Source organism: Lacerta agilis, chromosome 17, assembly GCF_009819535.1.
Source record: "Lacerta agilis isolate rLacAgi1 chromosome 17, rLacAgi1.pri, whole genome shotgun sequence".
Taxonomy (NCBI): domain Eukaryota; kingdom Metazoa; phylum Chordata; class Lepidosauria; order Squamata; family Lacertidae; genus Lacerta; species Lacerta agilis.
The window spans coordinates 5,796,727-5,808,979 of NC_046328.1; the positions used below are offsets into that span (position 1 = coordinate 5,796,727).

Below are 12,253 nucleotides of genomic sequence, written 5' to 3' on the forward strand. Positions count from 1 at the left end.
GCAGCGTATCATAAGGTCGCGATTATAAGCCGCAATTTAACTTTTCCGGATCGGAATTTGGAAAATATGGTACTGTACTTATTTTAAAGCTGTAGATGTATTCAATCAAAGGCACATTGTTTTTATTCACTGACCAAACTAAACTTAATGTTCAAGATTAACAACTGGGGGGGGCTTTTAAAAACGAGGCACAGGGTATCAAATTTTTGGTATTCTTTTGTTTTTTGGACATGCTGATCCTGGTGTCATAGTTGTGCCCTTGGAGCGCATTGAGGGGTATGGCAAAATCACACTAACAAAAATGTTTATATGTAAACGGGGGTGGGGGTGGGGTGGGAGTAAAAAGGAAGAAAGAGGTGCAGAGAAAAGAGAGCAACAGTTATTTAATTCGGCGTCTATGCAAAACAACATGCATGCGAAACAGAGGCAAGAAGCTGGAGCTATTTCTTGCTTTGCTTTTGCTAATGAGCCCTGAATGTGTGTGAAACAGACCAGAAAATGAGATTTTATGGCCACGCTCCCTCCTCCCGTTTGTGCATTCCACGAAAAAGAAGGGAAGAGAGAAAAGAGAATAAAATCAATAGGAGCCTGTACTGCTGGACACCACACGAAACTGGCAGGGGACGGAAATACTCAAGGACACTTACCGCTTGGGCTAGGGCAGTGAATTTCAAGCTGCACACTGGCAACATCTGCAGCCTTGGGGCCATCTAACCTTGTGCCATCTGCATTAACTGACAGTGGCTCCCAAAGTCAGCAAAAGTCTTTGACATCACCTGATCTTTTTTTAAAAACCAAAAAACAAAAACAAAACTGAAGCTGCCAGGGATTGACCCTTAGACTATGGGTAGGCAAATTAAGGCCCGCGGGCCAGATGCGGTCCAATCGCCTTCTCAATCCGGCATGCGGACGGTCCGGGAATCAGCGTGTTTTTGCATGAGTAGAATGTGTGCTTTTATTTAAAATGCATTTTATTTATTTATTTATTTAAATTCATTTATTTATTTAATTTATTAATTTATTTTATTTAAAATGTGGTGTAGTGGTTAAGAGCGGTGGACTCGTAATCTGGTGAACCGGGTTTGCTTCCCCGCTCTTCCACATGCAGCTGCTGGGTGACCTTGGGCTAGTCACACTTCTCTGAAGTCTCTCAGCCCCACTCACCTCACAGAGTGTTTGTTGTGGGGGAGGAAGGGAAAGGAGACTGTTAGCCGCTTTGAGACTCCTTCGGGTAGTGATAAAGCGGGATGTCAAATCCAAACTCTTCTTCTTCTTCTTATTTGTGGGGCATAGGAATTTGTTCATTTCCCCCCCCCTCAAAATATAGTCCGCCCCCCCAAGGTCTGAGGGACAGTGGACCGGCCCCCTGCTGGAAAAGTTTGCTGACCCCTGCCTTAGACCATCTGCACACTGAACACATGTTCCAGCGCTGAGCTACGGCCCCTCCTGTTACGAGGTTCCCCCATTCCTCCCTTCCTTCCAAAGGAGCCCAGGGAGATGTGACCTCATAAAAGCAGTTCTAATACATGGCAGCAACGCAGGAAATCAACTACAACATCCCTGCGAGGAGGTCACCCAACCTCCGCTTAAGCAGCTCTAAGGAAAGAGAGTCCACCAAAGACCATCCCACCATCAAAGCTACTTGTGTCCCATGAGCAATCAAGAGATAGTCTAGATCTTTTTCTTCCTCTCCTCCCCCCCCCCACCCCCGTAACTTGAATCCATTGGTTCGGATCCAGCTCCGCACTGTGGACTGACAAGGGGCAGGGGCAGCCCCCCCCCCCGAGATGTCAGGCTGAGAATCCCCTCGCCTCCCAGGTCTTACAACTTGACCAGGGTGGCCAGGGATTGAACCCTGGACCTCGATGACATGACACAAAACACGGTTCCAACGTTATTAACGTTTTTTATATTATCCTTATTATATTTGTATCCTGCCATTCATCCGAAGATGGCAGGGCTCTTCACAACATAACACCAAATACGTAATATAAACCAAGAACAAAAAACCCCTCAATAACCGCCGATCCCCACAAACACATTTAAAATAACTGCCAAGTGGATAACACTGCAAATACAATGAGAATGAACTTTCTCCCCCCACCCCCATCTAAAGGTAAAGGGACCATTGACCGTTAGGTCAAGTGGCGGACGACTCTGGGGTTGCGGCGCTCATCTCGCTTTACTGGCCGAAGGAGCCGACATTTGTCCGCATGTGGCCAGCATGACTAAGCCACTTCTGGCGAACCAGAGCAGCACACGGAAACGCCGTTTACCTTCCCGCCGGAGTGGTACCTATTTATCTACTTGCACTTTGACGTGCTTTCGAACTGCTAGGGTGGCAGGAGCTGGGACCGAACAATGGGAGCTCACCCCGTCGCGGGGATTCGAACCGCCGACCTTCCGATCAGCAAGCCCTAGGCTCAGTGGTTTAACCCACAGCGCCACCCACGTCCCCTCCCCACCAGCAGATCCCTAAAAGCAGCTTCATAAAAGTATGAAACGGAAGCAAAAGCCCAGAGCAGATGAGAAAGCTTTTAAATCAGGCGCAGGGAAGCTTTTTCAGTCCGAGGGCCACTTTACATTCTAAGCAATGTTCCAAGGGCCACATGCTGGTGGTGGGCAGGGACACAGGCAAAAGTGGGTGGAGCGTGAAATTTGAGCTTTGCATCTCGCACAGCAGGCTAGTTTCTACATGTACTCTTCACACCGTTCTCCATCCCCCATCCGGATAAGCAAGAGGGGTTCCCCACGTTTCCGGCCAGGGAAAACACATTAGATGTGGGAAGCTGGGAGAGAGTAGTGCATGTGGCCTGGGGAGAGTTTTGAGGGCCACACAGGGAGGAAGGCAGGGGTGGGGTGGGGTTACATTCTCCCCGTGGCCAGAGGCTCCTCAGCCACCAGGATGAAATGGCCGTACAGGAAAGAGCCTTTCCGCGTTCCCCTTCCCAAACTCACCCGAAATGCTTGCAAATATCTCGCTGAACCCTATCAGGAGGTACTGAGGTATCTGCCACCAGACTGACATATCGGCCGCATGATAGACTGCGTTCCCAATCGTCTGATTGATAGTCTTAACCTTCACGATCTTCAGCCTGTTGCTTTCCAATATTCCTGGAAGAGAGAGGGAAATGCAATATGGAGCTTCACATTTATTACATTTTTTTTAAAAAAATCCCACCCTTCCTCCTAGATCAGGGGTAAAGGGACCCCTGACTGTTAAATCGCAGATGACTCTGGGGTTGTGGTGCTCATCTCACTCTATAGGCCGAGGGAGCTTAAAAGTAAATGTGGCCACTTGTACTGACCCCTGACAGTTAAGTCCAGTCGCGAACGGACTCTGGGATTGCAGCGCTCATCTCGCTTTACTGGCCGAGTGAGCCGACTTTTGTCCACAGACAGCTTCCGGGTCATGTGGCCAGCATGACAAAGCAGCTTCTGGCGAACCAGAGCAGTGCACGGAAATGCCGTTTACCTTCCCGCTGGAGCGGTACCTATTTATCTACTTGCACTTTGACGTGCTTTCGAACTGCTAGGTGGGCAGGAGCAGGGACCGAGCAACGGGAGCTCACCCCGTCACGGGGATTCGAACCACCGACCTTCTGATCAGCAAGCCCTAGGCTCTGTGGTTTAACCCACAGCGCCACCCACATCCCTCAGAGATCAGGGGTGGGGAACCTTATTTTAGCTGGTGGGTTGCATGTCCTTCTGCGCAACCTTCTGGGGCCCCCCATCCTGGTAATGGGAAGTGCAAGAGGGGAAAGGGGGCAGGACAATTAATGCAAATTTTATCTTTGCTCCGTAGTTTCTACAAACGCCCACCCACCCACCCACCCCCTTTCACATCTGAAGCACACATTCCAGCAAGCCAATAACACTTAAGGAGGGTACGAAGCAGGGTTGTGACGGGTGTGGTCTGGGGAGCATCCCAAGGGCCAGAGAGAGACGTGGAGGTCCCCATGCGGTCCCTGGGCCCGAGGTTCCCCACCTGTGCTTGGAGTGTCTCCATTTTATCCTCCTAACAACCCTGCGAGGTAGGGTCAGAGCTTCATAGCCAAGTGGGGGGTGGAACCCCATTAACCTAACTTGCTTCAGCTGAGTAAATACAATTCAGACACAATGAATAAACGTTTCTAACACCAGAGCTTGCTGGATCAGGCCAATGGCCCATCTAGTCCAGCATCCTGTTCTCACAAGGGTCAACCGGATGCCTGCGAGAAACCAGCAAGCTGGATTTGAGCACCAGAGGACTCTTCCCCATCCTGCGGTTTACAGCCACTGGTATTCAGGAGCGTTGTTGCCTCGGATCGTGGAGGCAGAGCCGAGCCATCGTGCTTGACACTCATCAACAGCCCTCTCCTCCTCCATGAATTTGTCTAATCCTCTTTTAAAAACTATCCAAGTTGGTGCCTCCTGGAAGGCAGGGAGTCCTTCCACAGGCGAGGCAACCAGAACTGTACGCCGTATTCCAAATGCAGTCACACCACAGATTTATTTAACGGCATTATGAGATTGGCAGTCCCCCCCCCCCAACTTCCTTTCTCAATGATCCCTAGCATGGAATTTGCAAAGACTGCAAAGACTGACTTCTTCATGGAGCCATCTATTATGACCTCAAGGTCTTGTTCCTGGTCCAGCAGCTCATGAGCGTTTAGGCGAAATTAAGATTTTGTTTGCCCTGACATGGACCATAGAATCCTAGAGTTGGAAGAGACCCCAAGGGCCATCCAGTCCAACCCCCTGCCAAGCAGGAAACACCATCAAAGCATTCCTGACAGATGGCTGTCAAGCCTCTGCTTAAAGACCTCCAAAGAAGGAGACTCCACCACACTCCTTGGCAGCAAATCCCACTGTCGAACAGCTCTCACTGTCAGGAAGTTCTTCCTAATGTTTAGGTGGAATCTTCTTTCTTGTAGTTTGAATCCATTGCCCCGTGTCCGCTTCTCTGGAGCAGCAGACAACAACCTTTCTCCCTCCTCTATATGACATCCTTTGATATATTTGAACATGGCTATCATATCACCCCTTAACCTTCTCTTCTCCAGGCTAAACATACCCAGCTCCTTAAGCCGTTCCTCATAAGGCATCGTTTCCAGGCCTTTGACCATTTTGGTTGCCCTCCTCTGGACACGTTCCAGCTTGTCAGTATCTTTCTTGAACTGTGGTGCCACTTTACACTTGTTTGCACTGAACTGCATTTGCCACTCATTCATTCAGTTTGGAAAAGGTATTTTTGTTTTATGGACCCTGAGCAATTTAGTGTTGTCGGCAAACTTCACCCCCTCCTCACTGCTTGCTCCAAACTCTAGAGCATTTATGAAAACCTTTATGACCTTTTGGCATGCAGAACGTCCCGTGTCCAATTCCTGAAGTCTCTGGAAAAACTCCTGGCTGATACCCTGGAGAACTGCTGCCAGTCAGTGTGGACAATACTGAGCTAGATTTATCCATGGTCTGACTCTGTGTTCCTATAAGAACCTAGGCAAGTGAGCTGGCACCCTGGATCTGCTGCTTCTTCACAGTTGGAAGAGAACGGATGAAGATCTGCTTCCCTAACAAGAGGATTAGCTGAACTAAGCAACCACAGCTTAAATTGTGTTTTCTCACATCCACATGCAGAAAATACTGCAAGCACACAAAAGGAAAAAGAAAACAAAAACAGGCAGGAAAAGGAGCACATTTTGGGGAAATCCAGTTTCCTGCACCACAGGATTCTGGAGTTATTGTATTTTCGTTTTATTAACCAGAATTACACAAATCTGTCCCTCGTCCCATGTGGATTAGCTTGCAGCTACTGATGCAAACAGACATCAATTGGAATAAAGGCCATCTCATTATGGCTAGCAGAACACATCCACCTACCCGGTACAAAGTCAAAGCGGAGCATCAACAGATGCTGGCGACCTGTATTATTTGGCGGGAGAAAAAAACCCCAAAATCCAGCGCTTGCTGGTTTTATGCAAATGCTGGACTATAGCGATTTTCCAAAAGCAAGAGATAAAATCCTTTTGATTCCTATGAATACTTTAAAAAACAACAACCAGAAAAATGAGTTTGCAAGCTGTACAGCATGATTCAGAAGTCACTGGATAAAGTACCACAACCCTAAACCTGCTTACCTGGGAGTAAAGCCCAACTGAATTCAACAGGACATACTTCCAAGTCGACAGTGTCAAAGGAGTGTGGCTGCCCAGTACAGGGCCTCGTGGGACCTGACCCCTGCCTCTCTACCTGGCCTCAGGTGCGGCTTTGACAGATTCACTGATGGACTGCAGCCTTGGAAGCTGAGGCAGCCAGAAGGTCTTTGGGTTAGGGTATGCTGCTTTTGGTTGCTGTTATGGCCCCAGCTATTTGGAATGCTTTAAAATGCTTCTAATTGTTTCAATTATTTTTAACTTGTTTGTGTTCAAATAAGGGCTCTTATTGGGATGTTCCTGGGAGGAGAGCAGCGGGCCCCCAATCTCAGTGGTTTGGGGTGGGGGGAGGTATGGCATGTGAGATGGGGCAGGCTGGGTAAGGGGCACAGGGCACAGGCAATTAGTGACTATGCCGTGTGGCAGACCCTCCTCCAAGACGGGAAATTGCAGTTGTCCTGTCAGCCAGCCCTCGGGTCTGCGACTGCTGTTGTTGTTGAATGTCAGGTCGGCCTCAGAATAAGATCTCCTTCACTTATTATGGATGAGGAAGCTGATCTGGGCAGGAAGGTGATCTGTAAGTGGGGAACATTGACAATGAGAGCCAGTGTGGTGTAGTGGTTAAGAGCAGTGGACTCGTAATCTGGTGAACCGGGTTCGCGTCTCCGCTCCTCCACATGCAGCTGCTGGGTGACCTTGGGCTAGTCCCACTTCTTTGAAGTCTCTCAGCCCCACTCACCTCACAGAGTGTTTGTTGTGGGGGAGGAAGGGAAAGGAGAATGTGAGCCGCTTTGAGACTCCTTTGGGTATTGATAAAGTGGGATATCAAATCCAAACTCCTCTTCTTCTTCTTCTTCTTCTTCTTCTTCTTCTTCTTCTTCTTCTTCTTCTTCTTCTTCTTCTTCTTCTTCCCTTGTCATGGTCACATCATGAGAACGGGCCTTTTCTGCATTGCCTCCCTGTTTGGGGGCTGCTCTCCCCAGGAAAGTTCACCTGGTGTCTTCATGATACACCTTTAGGCACCAGGAGAAACTGCTCCTCTTTAGCCAGGGCTTTGGCTGATTGACACCTGATGATCTTTAAAAATGTGTTGTGGAAGCAGGGATTGCTGGGCTGTTTTGATTTTTATGGTGTATTTTCTGTTGTTGTTTTTTGTATTGTAATTTTATGTTGCAAACTTCCCTGAGATCTACAGGTATAGTGCAGTATACAAATCTAATTCACTAACGACCTAACTAATTAATTAACAAATAACAGACATGGTTAGAACTGAACTGTTAATCACTTTTTGTTTTGTCTCCAGTGGTGAGCTGCCTTATCATGAACCGGAAGACCTGGTTACAGTATCCTGGCGCATATATATTTGCAGTGTAAGGCAGGAGTGGAGAACCTCTGGCCCTCCAGGTGGTCTGCAATTCCCATCATCCCAGCCAGCACAGCCAATGGTCAGAGATGATGGAGGTTGGAGTCCAACAACATCTTGGGGGCGCAGGTTCCCGATTCCTGACATAAAGAGCAAAGAGTATCTCCAGTTTCATCATCTTCTTTTTTAAAGCCAAAACCAAACCGCCATGTTGCAGGAGGAAAACCAGCCTCCTTCAACACTGGTGCTGTGCTTACAGAATAAAGAGGAAGCGGAGGTGAACTGTGTTTCACGTTTCTATGCAGCTGGGGCGATGTCTGAAAAAGGCAGTTCCCTTTTCCCTCCTTCAAATTTCATGCCAGTCATGTGAAGCAGGAAACGCTGCTTGCTCATTGGTAACACGTGCCGATCTGCGGCCACCACCTGGCAGCGGCCGGGGCAAATGGAGGCGGAGGAAGAGGAAGAGAGGAAGGAAGTGGAAAACCAGTAGCCCCGCGACTGGAGAGCAAGCAGGCAGCCTCATCTGGCTTCTGAGATTGGCCAAGGGACTCCTGAGAGGCTGCCACTGCTGCCTCGAGGCAATGGGGGAACCAACCTGAGCCTATCCATCAGCTACAGGAGATCTAGGGAGCCTCGAGAGCCAGTGTGGTGTAGTGGTTAAGAGCGGTAGACTCGTTATCTGGGGAACCGGGTTCGCGTCTCCGCTCCTCCACATGCAGCTGCTGGGTGACCTTGGGCTAGTCACACTTCTTTGAAGTCTCTCAGCCCCACTCACCTCACAGAGTGTTTGTTGTGGGGGAGGAAGGGAAAGGAGAATGTTAGCCGCTTTGAGACTCCTTCGGGTAGTGAAAAGCGGGATATCAAATCCAAACTCTTCTTCTTCTTCTTCTTCTTCACCTGGTCCTTTCCTGAAAGAATCTCTGGTTCCAACATCCAGTTGTACTGGAACTGCAGGAACAAAGTGGCACTCTGCCCCCTCCATCAGCTGAAGGAGGGAGAGGGACCCAGCGCTGCACAGGGAAGAGCGCAATGACACAAGTCATGCAATGGCTATGTTCCACCTGCATGGTTGGGAGGCATTATGCCTCTGAACACCAGTTGCTGAAAACCTGGTTGGCCACTGTGAGAACAGGATGCTGTTCAAGCTGGGCCACACGGCTCCTGCTTTCACTATTATCATTATTATTTATTAAATCTGTTGGGTCACTTCATCTTGCCCAGGGCAACCCACAGCAACTTGTTGTTGTTGTTGTTCAGTCGTGTCCGACTCTTCGTGACCCCATGGACCAGAGCACGCCAGGCACCCCTATCCTCCACTGCCTCCCGCAGTTTGGCCAAACTCATGTTAGTAGCTTCGAGAACACTGTCCAACCATCTCATCCTCTGTCGTCCCCTTCTCCTTGTGCCCTCCATCTTTCCCAACATCAGGGTCTTTTCTAGGGAGTCTTCTCTTCTCATGAGGTGGCCAAAGTACTGGAGCCTCAACTTCAGGATCTGTCCTTCTAGTGAGCACTCAGGGCTGATTTCTTTGAGAATGGATAGGTTTGATCTTCTTGCAGTCCATGGGACTCTCAAGAGTCTCCTCCAGCACCAGAATTCAAAAGCATCAATTCTTCGGTGATCAGCCTTCTTTATGGTCCAGCTCTCGCTTCTGTACATTACTACTGGGAAAACCATAGCTTTAACTATACGGACCTTTGTCGGCAAGGTGATGTCTTTGCTTTTTAAGATGCTGTCTAGGTTTGTCACAGCAACTTACAGCCCATCAAACAGGCAACGAACCCCACATAGATACATTAAAACCAGGAAGAAGGAGAAATATATTTAAAAACATCACACCCACTTCTAGAAGGCCATAGAGCAGGCTTCCTCAACCTCGGCCCTCCAGATGCTTTTGGCCTACAACTCCCCTGATCCCTAGCTAGCAGGACCAGTGGTCAGGGACGCTGGGAATTGTAATCTCAAAACACCTGGAGGGCCGAGGTTGAGGAAGCCTGCCATAGAGAAAGGCCAAAGGCCTGGTTACAGAGGCAAGTTTTTGCCTGGTGCCTAAAGATGTGTAATGAAGGCGCCAGGTGAGCCTCCCTGGGGAGAGCATTCTACATGCAGGGAGCCACCACAAAAAAAGACCCGTTCTTGTGTTGCTGCACTCCAGGCTTCACGTGGAGGCGGCACATGGAAAAGGACTCCGATGATGATCCCAGGATCTGGATCGGTTCACATGGGGAGCACTTTGCATTGGGCCCGAAAACTAACTGACAGCCATTGCAGCTGGTCCAGGATTGGTGTTACTGTATGTGCTCAAACCGTCTTGTCTCAGTGAGCGCTACCTGTTCTTAACCAGCAAGGGAAGACCAGCCTGGCCGCAGCTGGATGTAAAGTCCAACTTATCATAGGAACCTGATCTCCCTCCTCTATCTATTCTGTCTGCTCCCTTTTACTCGCACGTCTTGCCTATTTTTAGCTTGCACACTTGATGGCATCAAGCCCTTCTCTCTCCCCTCTTTAAGTGACGTGAGTCACTTTGGGAGGCAATTATTGTCAGAATTTCCAGAGTGGTACCTATGTTCGCTTCCTGCAACAAGCAAGCAAGCAAGCAACAAAGTGTTTTGCGGAGCCTTGAAAGGCGACAAATTGAGTACGCCAGAAGCTCTCCCTGACGCCTGCCCACTTCTTCGGATAACTATTAGTGAATATATAATCGGGTATGATGTCATTCAACATATACAAATAAGCCGCTTCAAAATGATCTATATATCATACAACACATCTCGCGAAATATAAAAGTAGCTACAAGTTGCTATGTGCATCAGTCAAAGAAAGAATCAAACAAACCAATGAATAGCCAAGCTGTCTCTCAAAGGAAGACGTCTCTCCAAAGTCTCAAAAGGACAGTATATCCGGAATAGATCAACTGTTTTGGAATAAAGTCTTCATCAGCGAATAATTATCAATGGGATATTCATTCTAGTGGGGATCATGCTCATGGATCAGTGCTCACTGGAGAGTCCCCACTAGTATGAATATTCCATCGATAAGACGTCTTCCTTTAAGACTTTTGCGAGACGTCTTCCTTTGAGAGATGGCTTGGCGTTCCTTGCTATTCATTGATTTGTTTAATTCTTTCTTTGACTCTGATGCACATAACTTGTGGTTACTTGTATATTTTGTGAGACGTGTAGTATGATATATAGATCATTTTGAAGTGGCTTATTCATACAGTGGACCCTCGGGTTACGGACATAATCTGCGACGGAGGCACGTCCGCAACCCGCAGCACTGCGTCTGCGCATGGCGCAATTTAGTACTTCTGTGCCGAGCGCCAAAACCCGGAAGTAATCTTGTTGTTGCTTAAAAATGCCCAGATAATAATAATAAATGTTTCTGCCATTTTTTGAAAGCTTTTCTTTTCTCTCCATGCCTTCCTGAATTCAGCTGCAATCCTAACTATGTCTACTCAGCAGTAAGCCCTATTGAATTCAATGGGACTTGCTACCAGGTAAATGGGGTTAGGATTGCAGCCTTAGTCTATTTTCTTTCTGCAGTTTTTAATTCCTGCTGGATTTTACTTTTTAATGCTGTTTTGTGATCCGGTATCATGCTTTACATTCTATTTCTGGGCTCTGCTTGGGTATTCAGTGAATGTAGAGCCACTTAGAAATTCTGAAATGAAATGAACAACTGAATTCTCTTCCCCTAGAAGTGAAGCAAACCCCAACAATGTTTTCTTTGTTGAATACTTTCCTTTCCCCCCTCCAGAGCCTTTCAGAATTGGTTTATTTTGTTTCTGTAGGGTTTTGGTTGTTGTTGTTTTTTTTTAAAAAAAAACTTCTGCTGAGTGGTGTAGTCAATGGAAAGTTGGACTTCAATTTTGAATATCTAGAGATGGCAAAATTGACTAACTGGATAAGGCAAAAATCAAAAAATGTGATTCAAAACCAATGGAAATGTTTTAATGAATATTTTAGTAAACAAGGATCAAATGAAAGGTTTTGGTTGTGTTTGGAGTAGAATAATTTAAAGCTGAATTACAGCAAAATTAAAAAAATACATGGTGTTAAAGGAAAGAATGGCAGAAAATTTCAGTTGGAAATAGGTAGTGTTACGCAGCAGTGGAAGTCAACCAACTGTAATGTAATTTTTCCTTCAAAAAAATGTATCTTTTTTTCCTTCTTTTTTCTTCCACTGTTTTTTCTTTTCTTCCTCTTTTTCTTTTCTCTCTCCTTTCCTTTTAGTGGCTATTTCGTTTGTTTTTCATGTAAGTATGTACTCTTATGTAAATTTACAAACTTTTGTATACATTTTATGTAATAAAACTTATTTAATAAAAAAAGGAAAGTTGGACTTCAGCTTGCAGAAGCCTGAGTTCGAATCCCTATCCAGGCACTAAGTTCCCTGAACCAACGTCAAAGGACCCTCCTGGGGTAAACAGGGATCCCTGCACATTCAGTACTTACTGCCTTGCCTCCTACGGAGGGATAAAAAAAAATATGTCCATGATAATTTCACCTGAAATGCTACATCCTCTTTTCTCTTTCTTTCTTTCGTTCTTTCTTTCTTTGGTTGTTCGAAGTAGCAGTGTGCTAAGTTTCAAGACAAGATCGAAGGCGCTTCTTTACCATTTAAAGTTTGGGATTAAATTTTTGCCGTAATTGTTTTAAAAGGCTGCAAACGGAGTTGATTTTCCAGCTGAGTAGCCTTAAATACCGCTGCTAAGAATTTACAATGTAAGCCGGGAAAGTAAGCACCGCCAACG

The 12,253-nt window shown here is 47.0% G+C and overlaps 1 protein-coding gene across 2 annotated transcripts in view; it reads right to left on the reverse strand.

The window, feature by feature from the left end:
- SLC15A4 (solute carrier family 15 member 4) overlaps nucleotides 1-12,253 on the reverse strand; it is a 65,449-nt gene that overhangs the window by 15,209 nt on the left and 37,987 nt on the right. For both annotated transcript variants that reach the window (XM_033174681.1, XM_033174682.1), the window contains exon 6: nucleotides 2,959-3,114. In XM_033174681.1, coding sequence (XP_033030572.1) covers nucleotides 2,959-3,114 — 156 coding nt within the window. The remainder of the gene's footprint in view (nucleotides 1-2,958; nucleotides 3,115-12,253) is intronic.